Source organism: Euleptes europaea, chromosome 1, assembly GCF_029931775.1.
Source record: "Euleptes europaea isolate rEulEur1 chromosome 1, rEulEur1.hap1, whole genome shotgun sequence".
Taxonomy (NCBI): Eukaryota; Metazoa; Chordata; class Lepidosauria; order Squamata; family Sphaerodactylidae; genus Euleptes; species Euleptes europaea.
The window spans coordinates 76,116,407-76,130,653 of NC_079312.1; the positions used below are offsets into that span (position 1 = coordinate 76,116,407).

Sequence of the window (14,247 nt, forward strand, 5' to 3'; positions counted from 1 at the left end):
TGTTCTGTTGGATTGTCCTGGATTTGATTTTAGATTGTCCTGGATTTGATTTTAGATGGCTCATACATTCTAATTTAGTAAAAGCAGGGTATGCTGGTACAGCCATAAGTTCTTTCACTTTGAAAATGACTCCCCCCTCCCTCATAAGGGCTATCTGGCAAGCCATCGTATAGTACAGTTTTGAATAATACATGGAGAAGAGAGAATCTCCCCATATATCATTCTTGATGTCCTGCCTCTACTTCAGTTATGTTGCTGTCTTGTAACAGTGACCACCCCATGTAACATGGGATAGGCACTGCACAAAACACAGAGACAGTGCATTCTCTTCCCAGATAACTTGAACAGAGGGGCATCTTGCTTCTTTTAATATAAAGTTTTCTATGGAGTGTGCCATTCCAGGCTGCAAGGGAGGAGGGGCTGCCTTTTGGATCCTCCCCCCCCCCCAACCTTTTGCATATGGGAAACCATCATGTCAGGAAAACAACTAATCTTGGTCCTCCATCACAAGCTAGTATTTTATAAGCAGAGAGTTATTTCCATGGATAAACATTAAGAGAGCTCTTTCCATGGATGGATATTAAGATATGCAACTCTCTCCCTCACCTTCCTCCTGAAATGGGTTCAGGTAAAGATTTACTTCTTGATTTGACTGGTGTACAAAATAGCACCAAGTTGGCCAGATCAATGGGAGAAAAATAAGGGAACTGAGAGGGCTTGAAGAGCAGCAACACCACAGCAGGAAACTACAGTCTACCTGTTTTGATACATGGCAGTTTTGCAGACGAAGGGGTGACTCTTGCTCACAGCTGTGGAAGATAATTTGGTTATCTCTGGTCTCTGATCAGGCTCTAGCTAGAGCAAAGTAGTCTAGATTCCTGTGGGTTTTAGATGGAGTGATTCATGGCCAACTTAGAAGGCTTTAAGAGGGGACTGAACATGTTCATGGAGGAGAGGGGTATTCATGGCTACTAGTAAAAATGGCTACTAGTCATGATGCATACCTATTGCCGCTCTGAAGGAAGGGCATCTTGATCTTTGGTTGTTTCTCGCCCATTGCTAGGGGTAGGCAGGACTAAACTAACAACTTCCTGTCTCCTGGCGAGGTCCCCACCGTAAAGGTTCCAAGGAATATTTCCCACAATGTGAGGCCCAGACTATTTTTTTTTAAATAAAATTTATTGGTTTTTTAAAACTATAAATTCTTCATAATTTTAACAACAATGTAAAAATAATGTCAGAATCACAATTACATCAATTGTTGTCTTAATTTCCAATAAACATAAAAAATAAATCGACTTCCCCATCACCTCCATCTACCTCTTAATAAAGTGTTGCTATCCTTCGTTAACATATTCTGATCCTAATATTAATCTCATTCTAAAGTTTCATGTTATATAAAATTTTACATTCTGGATCAGAGTAAAAAGTAACCTTCCATTTTTCCCAGATCTTATACATTATCACAATGATTCATCCAAGCCTCCCATTTCCCCTAATTTCTCCAACTCCACCGGTTCTAACATTTAAATGATTTAATCCCTTTATTCTGAAACATTTGTCCCTTTCCATTTGGCTGCATAAGATTATCTTGCAGCCATTATAACATAAATTTAATCATGCTAAGTAACATCATCTCCAATATTTTAGGGATATTTTCCTGTTTAATCAATCTTATTTCATTATAAATCATATCCCAAATCCATATCACAAGTCCACCCCTTATAAAAAAGGAAAAGAAAAAACCAATATCCTTACTACATTCCAACATTTTCCTTGAAATGATAATCACATTAATATTGATAATTCCAATATACATTTATATCACATCGGTAGTCTATATAAGGAGGACTTGTTTACATAATCCCAAAATGATGTCTAAATCTTAATTCCACTACACCGTAAATAGCCATGCCACCCATCCACACTGTCAAAGCCTTCCAATCCAGCAATCATATTTAAATCAGTCCTTTAACCATGGTCTAATACTTCCTTCTGCGACTGAAATAAGTCAGTCAGGTATGGGAACAGGATCTCTTTATTTTCTCTCATTTCCTCAGGCAGGTTGCGTAACCAAAAATAATTCTTTCTGGCCTTCATCTCCGTCATGGCTTCAATCTGTTTTCTTTGACCTGCTCTCTTCTTCCTTATATCCACACGTCCTTCCATAACTTTTTTAGATGAAAAGTCCATTTCTTGCATGTCTGTTCTCATTGTCACAAGCTGGTTACCTTCTTGGACTTCTGTTTTCTTCTTTGTATCCTTGTATTCTTCCATAACTTTTTTGACAGAAGAATCCATTACTTGCATGTCTGTATTGGTAGCCATCATTTGAACCTTCATATCTTTTATGTCTTCTGTAACCAGATCCAACTTCTGATTACATATCTGTGATGATTGGTCAAGAGTCGTCATCATTGAAATCAGTTGAGCCATCTGTGTTGATATCTGTTTTAATTGTTTAATTGTCGCCTCAGAATGTTTAGCAAGCATGTCCTGCACTTTTTTTTCCATGGTTAAATTCTGTAAAGTTTCCTTTAATTTCGTAAAGGCAGGGCTATGAATTAAGCCAGATCAGGGAGAGGTTCCAGACATTTACATAAGTAACTTAGTTAAGAAATTGATGGACGTCTAGCAGGAGTCCATTGCATGTAGTTAATAAAGAATATTTCATTGACCAGCTTAATATCTTTTTCGGGTTGAAGAAATAAGTATTTAGGCTTAAAATAACTTTTTAAAGTTGAAAATACCAACGAGTTCTACCAGACGCTCTAGATCGACAGAACCAGGAAGTATTCCAGGAATTACCTCATCGCGGACCTTCTATCGTCTCTTCTCTATGATTGTTACCTTCAGGAATGGTTTTAGTGTAACACGAGTAAGACGAATTTCCGGTCCTACGACCTACTTCCTGTTGATTTGCTTGTAGAACAATAGAGAGGGATATTGAATGAAGCACAGAGTCCTCCGGTCCAAGATATCCTCTTTGTTGTAAAACGTGGCTGGAGGACCTTTTTTACACCGGACAAATTCTCAAAGGTTTCTCCCTCCCCTTCCTTTAAGAATGCGTTGGATTGGCAGATCTTAAGTCAATCATTCAAGCTCGTTGTTTTAGTTTAAGCTGATCAGTTTGATAAGGCTCCTGCTGCTTTGTCTGATGGATCTCATGCAGCAAAATCATCCATTCAATTAAGGGAGGAACACGGTTACCGTGAATGTTTTCTTCTACCCCCTGTTATTCGATAACGCCAGTGAAGAACGAAAGATTCTTATCTACTCACTTGGGCGTCTGGAGGTGAGGTTCTAATCTTAATGTAGTCCTTATGATGTTTATAAGGTGCTGGAGGGTAGAGTCTAATGCCGAAGTTGCGCTCTGGCGATTTCAATCCCTTCGTGCCCACGGGATCAACGTCTGAATCTCCGGGGGACTTAATAAAGCTCCCTCGGAGTATTCAGGAGATCAAACCGCATGAATGGCTGCAGGGAGTTCCTGCTTCCCAACCCACTTGCAAGGGCTGGATTGGGGTGCGATAAATCACCCCAAATTACACGCAAACTTGGATTCCCCCCAGGAGCCCCTGGGAGGACGTGGCACTCAACCCAGCGTCAGCACCGGAAGTCCGTGAGGCCCAGACTATTAAGGTACCTTCACCAGAGTACTTTGAGAAAGTTATTAGAGCTGAATGGGACAAACCCCTACCTAATAAACAGTTCTCTGGCAGTGCCAAGGAACTATATGATATGGCCTCACATGCAATGAATATGTTGGAATTGCCTGTGGTAGATGCTCCTTTGTCTGCCCTTCAATCCTCTGACTTCCTGGCAGAGGATGGAGTGGGTTTTATTAAAGATCAGCTCGATAGGAAAATGGAATTTCTTTCCAGAAAGGTGCATGAGGCAGCTGCACTGTCTATTCAGGCCAATACCACAATAGCACTGATGGCTAGGGCTTCAAATGCCTGGATAAAGGAGCTCACTCAGCTTCTACCCCCCGCAGATTAAAAAAAATAGCCGAGGGCCTGTCTCGAGTGCTAAAGGCGTCCTCCTTTATGGCAGATGCCTCCTTGGACGCAGTGATCTTCGCTGCTAGAGCGGTCGCCTCCAGTACGGCCATTCGCAGGGCCCTATAGGTAAGTCTGTGGTTGGCTGAGTCCAGGTCCAAGACCATGTTAATGGGTCACCCATACAAGGGTGGAAAGTTATTTGGAGAGAGACTAGATAAGATGCTCTCCAAAATTAAGAATAAAAATAAGGCGATCCTTAAATCCCATAAAAAGGAACCCCGTCCTGGCCAATACTCTCAGTCCTTTCGATCCTACCATACCTTATCCAGGTTCAGACAGGATCAGAGACGCCCACACTGGGCTCCTCAGAGAGGGTCCTTACGACGTTTCAACAGATTCAACCGCCCCTCACAACCACAGTCCTTTAGGGCGGACAAACCTGACAAATTCTCCAAAGGAAATAAGCAGTGAAGCCAGGGATCCAATGGTGGGGGGAGGGTTACAACTTTTCCTTCCACAGTGGCGCCACTCCCAGACGGATGCCTGGGTACTACAAATAATTCAGCAGGGATATCTAATAGAATTTCATCACAAGCCTCCAGATCGCTTTGTCGCATCGCCATGCTACCGCAGTGCTGTAAAACATCAGAGAACGATGGAAGCCGTTTCTCACTTGATCCGGATCGGGACCATAGAGGAAGTACCTATTCAGGAACATCTCCAGGGAGTTTACTCCATATTTTTCACAGTCCCCAAAAAGAATGGGGACTGGAGGGCTATCCTGGATCTCAAATTTCTCAATCGATTCATGCAGGCCAAACATTTTCTATGGAGACAGTGCAAACCATCATAGAGGCACTGCGTCCAAACACCTTCATGACATCCATAGATCTCACAGAGGCTTATATGCATATCCCCATCCATCAGTCCCACCGGCGCTTTCTGAGATTCAACTATATGAACCTTCCTTTTCAGTTCAGGGCACTACCATTCGGGTTGACATCTGCCCCCGTGTTTTTTCCAAAGTAATGGTGGCTATTGTGGCGATGTTAAGGAAGGAAGGAAGGAATGCAAGTACATCCCTACCTGGACGACCTACTCATATGCGCCCCCTCATACAACCTGGCACTTTAGCACACCACTCGAAACGCATGGCTTTCTTATAAACAAAGCCAAAAGCTTGCTAAGCCCGTTGCAGAGGATCCTACATCTGGGACTGGTCATAGATTCCACCACCAATTCGGTATTCCTCCCAACAGACAAGGCCCGCAAAATTGCGGCGGTTGCCAAGTCCACGGTAAAGTCATGACGACATCGACTGATGGCTCTGACAAGGCTCTTAGGCCTCATGGTATCATGTCTAGGCCTGATTCCTTGGGCTCGCTTCCACTCCCGACCACTTCAAGCAGCGCTGCGTCCATTCCAGCTGTTCATCACACACAAGCTAGACAAGACCCTCTCCCTCAGTCCGGTGGCCAGGACGAGCCTCTTAAGGTGGACAATCTAACAGTCGGACAACCTACACGAACAGCCAGTCCAAGTGTTTACAGACGCCAGCCTCGAGGGATGGGGAGCCACGGTGGCAGACTCCTTTGCTCAGGGCGTATGGAGCCAGTCAAAAACATCTCTCCACATCAATCTCCTCGAAATCAGGGCAGTACGCCTAGCCCTCATCAAATTCCACGACCTTATCAGAAACAAACATGTGCTAATCAGGGCAGACAATGTGGCGACCAAGGCCCACATCAACAAGCAGGGTGGGTCTCGCTCCTCTTGCCTGCACCAGGAGTCATCGGCCATCATGATCTGGGCAGAAAAACACCTTTTGTCTCTGAGGTTGAACATGTACGGGGCATCCACAACACTCAGGCAGATTGGTTAAGCCATCAGACCCTCCAGGAAGGGGAATGGATGCTGAATACTCAAGTCTTTCAAGCCATCACCAGCTGGTTTGGAACGCCCACGGTGGATCTGTTCGCCTCAGTCCAGAATCGTCAGGCGGAAAGGTTCTTCTCCCGGTTCTACCATCCGGAAGCAGAGCAAGTGGACGCTCTTCTGATTCAGTGGCCTCCGGGTCTCCTATACGCCTTTCCACCACTGCCTATCCTTCCAAAAGTCATCAGGAAGATAAGAACGGAGAGAGCGGAAGTCATCCTGACCGCTCCCAATTGCCCATGTCGGCCATGGTTTCCGGTACTCATGGAGCTCTCCACAGGGCACCTTGGCAGATTCCGACATCCTCGGATCTCCTTCAACAGGGACCAATGATTCATCCAGATCCAGGATGGTTTCAATTGACTGCTTGGAGGTTGAAAGGGCAAGTCTCTTAGCCCTTGGGCTTTCCGTGGAGGTGGTGGGGACCATCCTTAAAGCAAGACATCCTTCTACTACAAGGATATATCAATACACCTGGAAAGCCTTCTCCAGGGGGTGTCACCGGAAGACAATCAACCCTATCTCTCCTAAGCTACCTCAGTTACTGGACTTTTTATAGAACGGTGCGCAGCAGGGCCTTAGAGCGGCAACCTTACGAAAGCAAGTGTCTGCTATTGCCTCACACTGTCCGTGTATTGATGGGATTCCTCTGTCATCGCACCCTCAGGTTAAGGCTTTTACTAAAGGAGTAGCTCAATCTACCCCTTTGGTGACTCATCGCTTCCCTACCTGGAGACTGAACACTGTACTTTCTGCTCTAACAAAAAGTCCCTTTGAACCTATGAGAGAAGTTCCCTTACGATTAGTAAGGATGAAGACCTTATTTTTAATTGCCATAACCTCTGCCAGTCGGGTTTCAGAATTGGGTTCCCTCTCTATTTGCAAAGACGTATGTATCTTTCACAAAGATAAAGTCGTGCTACGTACTGATCCCTCGTTCACCCCCAAAGTGGGTTCCCGGTTTCATCAGTCTCAGGAACTTCACCACCCTTCCTTTTGCCTTAATCTTTCTACTCCCAGAGAGCAGAGTTGGCACACTTTGGACCTTCGTAGAGCTATTCATATTTATGTATCTGGAACTGAATCCATTAGGAGAACGGAATTTATGTTTATCTCCATTTCTGCACCCAACAAGGGACTTCGCATGTCCCGACAGTCTATCAGCACATCCATTAGACAGTGCATCAGAGAAGCCTACCTAGCCAGTGGTCTCCAAGTTCTGAATGGGATCACAGCCCATTCACTGCTAAGCGCAGCTACATCGGCCACATTTTTCAAACAAGCCTCGACTGAAGAGATCTGTAAAGCGGCTACTTGGTCCAACGTGACTACTTTCATTAGACATTATCGAATCAATACTATGGCATCTGCCGAAGCGGCATTCGGCAGACGTATTTTACAGCACCTGGTGGAAGATGATGAGGACTGAGTTTTCACCCGTTACTTCATTGCTCTTGGAGATCCCAAAGATCAAGATGCCCTTCCTTCAGAGTGGGAAAGGTATATTGTTTACTCACCGAGAAGGTCCTTTCCGCTCTGAAGTAGAAGGGCATCTTGCCCACCCGGAGATGGCAACATCATCTTACAAGGGTGGACTGAAGCACACCAAACTGGCCTACGGATTCGATCGGCCTAATAATATTGTAGCAATACATATAGAATAGTTCTAAGTTTATCGTTCAGTTTATTGTTGTTTGTACTCCTTCTTTGTGAGTGCCTTTCCCTGTCTCTTGAGCTTGCTGTAGAATAACTGGAAGGGGAGGTGTTCCTTGCCAGGAGACAGGAAGTTGTTAGTTTAGTCCTGCCTTCCCCTAGCAATGGGCGAGAAACACCCAAAGATCAAGATGCCCTTCTACTTCAGAGCTGGAAGGACCTTCTCGGTGAGTAAACAATGTTCCTTTCTCTCCAGGATCAGAGGAGCATGCCTATTGTCTTAGGTGCCGTGGAACACAGGCAGGATGGTGCTGCTGCAGTAGTCTTGTTTGTGGTCTTCCTAGAGGCACCTGGTTGGCCACTGTGTGAGCATACTGCGGGACTTGATGGGCCTTGGTCTGATCCAGCTTGGCTTTTCTTATGTTCTTATGGCAGGTGTATTAATGGTTTTACTGAGGCTTTCTTTTCATTCTTCTCAAAAAATGTACTTCACAGCTAAACTTGATACATTCCTTTAGAAGTAGTGCTTGTGTATAGGGCACAGGAAAGTATACAGGTTAGGGAAAAGGTTTAACTGTTCACTTGTTGATGAGTTTGAATCTCTTCAGTAGTCAAGAGTGAATCTAGTGGTTCCAAGGCCTTTTAGTGTGGTCTAGACTGGGGCGAAGGGTGTTTTATAACTAACTGTGAATTGTAGGTGAAAATGGTGGAAAGCAAAAGGGAGCCTTGGTGGCATGGAGGACATGAACTCAGTGCATGCAAGCTGGGTTTTTAATTATCTTTTTACGTGAACCACTTAGTCAAAAAAGCAACGAAGTATCAGAGCCTTCGTTATTATGTTGCTTTCTCTGTTTTTGGGTGACTTCCTTGTCTTAAATTAATCTCCGTTTCCACAGGCAAAAGCTGTTCATTGTGGGAGTCTGGCTGTGCTCTCCAGGCAGTTCCCCAGAGATTCTTTAGAATAAGAAATTCTGCGCAAACAATATGGAGGAAGGATGTGGTGACGCATTTTCTGAAGGGGTGTGTGCACACATGCTGTAATGTTGCAATTTTAAGAAAATAAGGGCGTAGCAGATTGAAGCCATCCTGTAACTAAGGCAACCAAATGGGTCATGACCAGCTAAGGAAAGAGGAGGATTCGGTGTGTGTTGACTGTGGTGGAAGAAAGAAAAAAGCTTGCCGAAGAGGTTATGCTCCATGTATATAAAACAGAACTTTTACATAGCTTGCCTATATGGGTGGCTGCTGCACACAGGAGTGGCTTTAAGCAGTCCATAAATAAGGAGGTTCTGCTGAACCCTGGAAGGCCCTTGTGTTTGAAGAACGGACCACCCTGAGGCAGAACTGGATGTGGGCAGCAGGTCAGCATGGAGGCTGGTTGGTCAAGGCTTATTCACAAAGGATTCACAGTTGTGAGCGTTCTAGGATGGTGGGAAGACACCTCTGGAGGAAGAGGAGAATAAATGTACAAGTCGTGGAGGTTGCTTTCAGCCTTCACAAATCCTTTTGTGTGTGCTTGGTTTATCATCAGTCCCCTGTTCAGTCTGTTGTTTTAAATGCTTACATGTATCAACATGTAGGAACTTCCTTTCCTATGTTCCTTGCATTCTGGGTTCTGTGAATCTGTGGTACTGGGGAAACCCAGGGGTGAGGACTGATGTGCAGAGAGCACTTGGAGTTGCTCAAGTAGTGCATAACAACACTCTGAAAAATGCAAATGATAATTTCTCTGGTAATGCTTAGTGGAAGGAGGTGTGACTTATTAGGCTGCTGTTGTCCCTCATTATCTGGCTGCAGCGAACCTCTGAATCTCCACAAGTTCTCCCTTAATGATGAGCAGGAATTGTCTCATTACTAGTGCCATGCTGAATTTTTTGCCCACAAAGATTGGGTTTATGTGTGGAGAAAAAGTTTGAGGAAGGGGCAGAACATTTCACAGTGTTTACCTTTTCTGAGCGCAGTTCGCCACCTGTTCACAGCTGCTTCTTTCCGTATGCAAAGCATTGCTTTACTGCCAAGCCAGCATGGTGTAGTGGTTAAGAGTGGTGATTCGGAGCGGTGGACTCTGATCTGGAGAACTGGGTTTGATTCCCCACTCCTCCGCATGCAACCTGCTGGGTGACCTTGGGCTAGTCACAGCTCTCTCTCAGCCTCACCTATCTCACAGGGTGTCTGTTGTGGGGAGTGGGAGGGAAGGTAATTGTAAACCAGATTGATTCTTCCTTAAGTGGTAGAGAAAGTCGGCATATAAAAACCAACTCTTCTTCACCTTCTCCTTCTCCTTCTCTTCCTCCTCTTCCATGCCAAAAGATAAGCGACTCAGCTTATCCAATGGTGGCTTCCTGTTCTTGCTGGAAACTCAGGCTGTGTGTCCTTCCTAGCATTTGTCTATCTCTACACACAGGACTGAATTATAGGGTAGGGCCAGTTATCGCTTCCACAAAAACTTGTATATTTAGCCTTTTGTTTGGTATATATTTTTAAAAAACAGATCTGTTAGGGACTTGGTATCAAACCTACCGCCAAGACAACAGTGAGGTGGAAGTGTCATTGCAGTAGCAACCCAGTGAAATCCTAAATGTCTTCATAGTCGCAGGTCTGAACTTGAGCTGGCAAATAGAGCTTTTTAGTTTTGGTGGTGGCAATGCATATAATCAGGAGAGAGGATTTCTGATTCAAATTAGTAAATATACAGATCACACCCTCAGGTGGTAGGAAGGTATTCGAGTTTACTCCTCATTGTACTAGAACAAAGCCATCTACTCTCTTGGAGTTCTTTGTGTTCGCTAAATGTCATGGCTCTAAGGTTCATACGGAGCAATTCTCATAAATGTGAAAGCATGGGTGATGTTTTGTGGGTGACGTGTCCCCCGGCATTCTGATCCCCCAGCTGAATATACAAATTATGTAAGGTTCTACTGGATCAGTTTCTGTTGGTGTAGAAATGTGCAAATATCACTTTCTTTGGCCTGATGTAAAGCTATACATCTAATTCATATTTTATTTTATATTGGCTGGGGAAGGCCATATTTGCTACTGTAGCTAAGGGTGCCTGGTGTTAATGCCGTTTATAGCTGTTTATTTACTTGCTGTATATCTATGGATTGGTTTTTAATTGTTTTAATAAGGTTGTTAGCTGCTCTGAGCCTGGCTTGGCCAGGAAAGTACGGCCTATAAATTCAGTAAGATCAAATCAAACCATAGTAAAGTTAGCTTGCTGTTGCTCTAGATGACCAGTTTCTTGTGCAATTAAGGCCAATTAACAAGATACTTAAATAGGAATCACATTGTAAGTGGTCATCAACATATTGCACACTGTTGCGGTTGTGTGATAGCTACCACTGGGGGGGCTGGCGAGGAGCTATAACTGGGGGGGTTGGCGAGGAGGGCAGCCGCCTCCCTGTGGCAGGCAGAGAGGGGTGGCAGAACTGCCTCTCCAGTAGGCACCTCTGTGCCGGGTAGGAGAAGGAGTTCTGCTGCCTTCTCTGCAGCTGCCCTCCTCACCCCTGGTTACAGCCCTGAGCTTCCACTCTCTTGTGATTTGGCTTTATACTGCCTCCATGTTGTATACTGATTTATGTTTCTTCGCACTGAGAAGCACATCATAATATAGCAGTCAGAATGTTGGACTAGGACCAGAGAGACTTGGCTTGAAGTTCCCTCTAGGCCCTGAAGTTCATTGGGTGACTTTTAGTCTTTCATTGCTGAACAAACTTCACAGAGTTGTTGCAAAAATAAAATGGAGGATGGAAGAACTTTGTACATCATCTTGAGTTCCTTGGAGGTATGGTGATGGTAGGGAAAACAACCTGAGAAAAATATTAATAATGGATAAAGCAATCTGATTTTTATGAAGGAGGTTGTTCGTTTTATTTTTAAAAAATTTTTTCGGGGCTTTCAAGGCAGTTCATAATTAAAATAATTAAAACAATATCATCAATTAAAGATTTGTTCATACGAATTTATATGCAGTGTTCCAGATCAAATCTGAATTTCCCCTACAAGCTAAAATGACTAAACTGAGGTTATTGTACTGTGGTCACAACATGAAGACAAGACTCACTGAAACAGACTGTGGAAGGCAGTTGAAAAAGTGGAAGACCCAACATGAGATGGATTAATTCAATAAAGGAAGCCATGACCTTCAGTTTGAAAGACCTGAGCGAGGCAGTTAATGATAGGAAGTTTTGGAGGTCATTAATTCATAGGATCACCATAAGTTGGAAACGACTTGACGACACATACCAAACAAGTTCTTTCTCTTTCTATTAAATTAAATGAGCTCTTTCAAAATCAACATAGGACAATTTATTCTTTGAATTGCTTCTGACTTCTTTCTGCCCAGTGTATGATTTATATTATAAGTAGGGATAACACTGACTAAAAAAACCTTTTCAGATTGATCCTGCATAGGTCCGCTGGCTGTGAAATTGCAAGCAAATCCATACTACTTAGCATTCACCAACGCCGTGCAAACAAAGATATGCTGTAATTGTTTAAGTATTGACCATGAATTTGTTTACCTATTGTCAGCTTTGTTTAGTACTACTAAATCAATAGACTTTAAGACCTGACTTCTTGCAGTGATGTTGACACATGCAGAGGTGGTGACTGCTTTGCACATAGGGAGTGTTTCACTCCATTGCTCACCGAAGAATATTTATTTTCCCCGGGATGAACTCTGGGGGGACTTCGGTCAACACATTTAAAGCAGGGATGAGGCAGCGTGGGAAGTGTGATTTGAAGCACAGGAGGGTGCTGATGAACTTTTCCCTTGCCAGTTAGTTCACAAGCAAGAGGATGGTATATAGATGATATATAGCAAGCTATACGGATGAGCCAAGAGGAGCAGCTACTCCAGGGCCTCGACTGACTGGGTTTTTCTGTCCCCTGCAGGACGATGCTCGCCAGTTGTTTGCACTCTCTTGCACTGCAGAGGAGCAGGGAATCATGCCAGAAGACCTGGCCAACGTGATCCGGAGGCTGTGGGCGGACAGTGGAGTCCAGGCCTGTTTTAATCGCTCTCGAGAATACCAGCTGAATGACTCTGCTGCATAGTGAGTAACTTTCCTTTCGCTCTTTTTTTGCTTTCGGCCTCCGAATTCCGACTTTTTATTTAGCAGCAACACTACAGGAGCAAGAGGTGCGTACATACTTTAGCCCAACTGCAACTTTTCAACAGTAGTTCTCCAAGAGCTATTGACTTTTGGGTATCCGAGCTCATTCAGAGCTGGAATGAGCCTGAAATGGTTCCTGAAACTGATCAGTAAGGACTAAGCTACACCTGACTGTGACAGCCTCATGCCTTGGAATGTGAGACTGCCTTAATCACATCTCATGCAGGGGGTGAGGCGGAATGAAGAGGGCTGTTGCTAAACCTTCTCCCCCTTCCCCCCCCCCCATAATTTGTTTACGGAGGCTGATTTCCTCCAGTTGGGCTCCAACACTGGAAGTGAGCCTGCTGGCAAGGAGAAAAAAGGGAGACGAGAAGGGCTGCAGGGAGGAGAGTAGCCTGTAGGGCGGGCTTTAGCTCTCTTGCCCATGCAATGCTCAGTTGCACTTGTGCCTCCCACTTGGCGCATGATTGTGGCATTTAAAGATGCAGAATTGCTGCTGGTAAGTGTAGTTGGTCCTTATTGGCCTGCAGTTTACTGTGAACATCCTGGCTGTTTGCTAAAGCTTCCACTTTTCACAGCTTGATTACTTTTGTGTAGTAGCCTATGTTAGTTTTGCGTTGTGGTGGCAGCCTGGTTAGCTTTCCTCTCACTGGTTCTGCGATAAAACAGCTTGAGATGTTGTTGGCAATATGATCCAGGAAACAAACATGTCTTTGTTCTTGCTGGTTGTAGGTGTGCTTGAAGAGAGGGAGGTTGCGGGGGGGGGGAGGAGGGCTAATCCATTTGGTTATATGGAGGCCCTAAGGGATGGTGAATGATAAATCTGTTGCCAGTGCTAGTAATTAAGTTAGATGGGAATTTCTTCAGAATATTCTAGGTCTGGAGCTCATGATCTGTCCCTCCACAGCCTCTCTGTGCAAAAAAAGAGCACAGAATAATAATTGTAGTTTACATATCTCTTCTCCCAAGAATCTTTTCCATCTGTTTACTAGACTGGAATGCTATGCCAGATCTGTTAATCGTGTGCAGAAGACTCATTTTGTGGAGTTCATACTAGTTGAAGTATGCTTTTTGAAGTGCTAATTTTCTCTTGTTTATAAAAGCTGTTTTGGAGACACACAGGTGGTGTTTGTGAAGATTCACCCTGTCCTCCTGGATAGGCTTTGCATTTTACGTTACTTGCTCAGAAATTTCCCTTAGTTCAAACCAGTGTAGAAACCATCTTATGGGATCATAGTTTCCTGGATTTTCATTATCCTGTGAGGGAAGGGGTGCTGTTGAGTCAGTTGGAAGTTTCATTCAGACTTTTGCCTAAGATTTGCTGGAGGAGTATGCATATAGATCTAAGAGGAGGGGGAGTTTTTTATCCATAGAATTTCCTAGCTATTACTGTGTGCATTCATGCATGGCACAAGGCCTGTAGCAATCATAAGAGGGCTTCCTTCCCCTTTCTGGGGAAATAAGTCTTTGCTTTTCACAATACAATTAAAACGATTCAGTAGCTGGATGAAGCCTGCAGTCATCTTGTATACCAATGT

General features: G+C 44.2%; 1 protein-coding gene across 1 annotated transcript in view; it reads left to right on the plus strand.

Moving 5' to 3' along the window:
- Positions 1 to 14,247, plus strand: part of GNAI2 (G protein subunit alpha i2) — a 152,190-nt gene that overhangs the window by 98,771 nt on the left and 39,172 nt on the right. Inside the window, exon 4 of the mRNA XM_056861175.1 lies at positions 12,489 to 12,649. Within this exon, the coding sequence (XP_056717153.1) occupies positions 12,489 to 12,649 (161 nt within the window). The remainder of the gene's footprint in view (positions 1 to 12,488; positions 12,650 to 14,247) is intronic.